Source organism: Octopus bimaculoides, chromosome 2 (assembly GCF_001194135.2).
Source record: "Octopus bimaculoides isolate UCB-OBI-ISO-001 chromosome 2, ASM119413v2, whole genome shotgun sequence".
NCBI lineage: Eukaryota > Metazoa > Mollusca > Cephalopoda > Octopoda > Octopodidae > Octopus > Octopus bimaculoides.
Window position 1 is genome coordinate 186,014,229 of NC_068982.1, and position 862 is coordinate 186,015,090.

Here is an 862-nt window from a genome sequence, read left to right on the forward strand (position 1 = left end):
GCATATTCTAAATATCTTAATTAGTATTAAGTTTCAGAAGACAATAATGAAGATTACAAACAAGCCAAAATTAGTTTCTTTAACGTAACGTTTTTTTTTTTTCAGTCTGTTTTAGGCAGCGCGACCATGCCCATACTGGAGCAGAACCTTCAAAGTAATAATAATGTTCGATGTATGTTTAAAACTCATTGATTGTGCCGTCACTTATATTGTACCGGAACACTATTTGTTACTTTGTTTTTACCGTTTCCTTTCTCTTGTAGAATCCGTAGGGTTTTTGGTTATCGTAATCTTGGTCATAGAATTGGTTATGAGATTTCAGCCGAGAATTCGACTTCTTCAGTTCTGGTTTAAAGAGAAAAACTTATCTTCGCCATCATCGTCTTCTTCGAGTAAACAAGCTGTTGATTTAAGACGTGAATCGCCTTCATCTTCGTCCAAGGTAAACATAGCCCTCTCATTCAAATTCACTTATTTATTATCATTATTAACATTGCTGTTGTTATTATTATTATTATTGTTGTTGTTGTTGTTGTTGTTGTTGTTGTTGTTGTTGTTGTTGTTGTCGATAGTAGTAGTATTATTAATTCGTCCATCATTGTCGACAATGACCAAAAGACATCAAATGGGAGAAAACGACGTCACACGGTGTGTTCGGCTGTGGCCAACCAGTCCGATGTGTGCTTCGGAAGGGCTCTGCTGCAGGTCGGGCACTGATAGTCTGTTAGGACCAAAAGCAAGGGGTTGGCCCATGACCTGCATAGTTCGTGCTATCTTTGTGCTCCTGTAATCCTGTTCTCTGCTTGTGGTGGTGGTGGTGGTGGTGGTGGTGGTTGTGCTGGTGCTGTTGGTGGTACTGGTG

General features: G+C 39.4%; 1 protein-coding gene across 1 annotated transcript in view; it reads left to right on the forward strand.

The window, feature by feature from the left end:
- The first annotated feature begins 163 nt into the window (after positions 1-163).
- Positions 164-862, forward strand: part of LOC106867245 (uncharacterized) — an 18,881-nt gene continuing 18,182 nt past the window's right edge. Inside the window, exon 1 of the mRNA XM_014912058.2 lies at positions 164-442. Within this exon, the coding sequence (XP_014767544.1) occupies positions 164-442 (279 nt within the window). The remainder of the gene's footprint in view (positions 443-862) is intronic.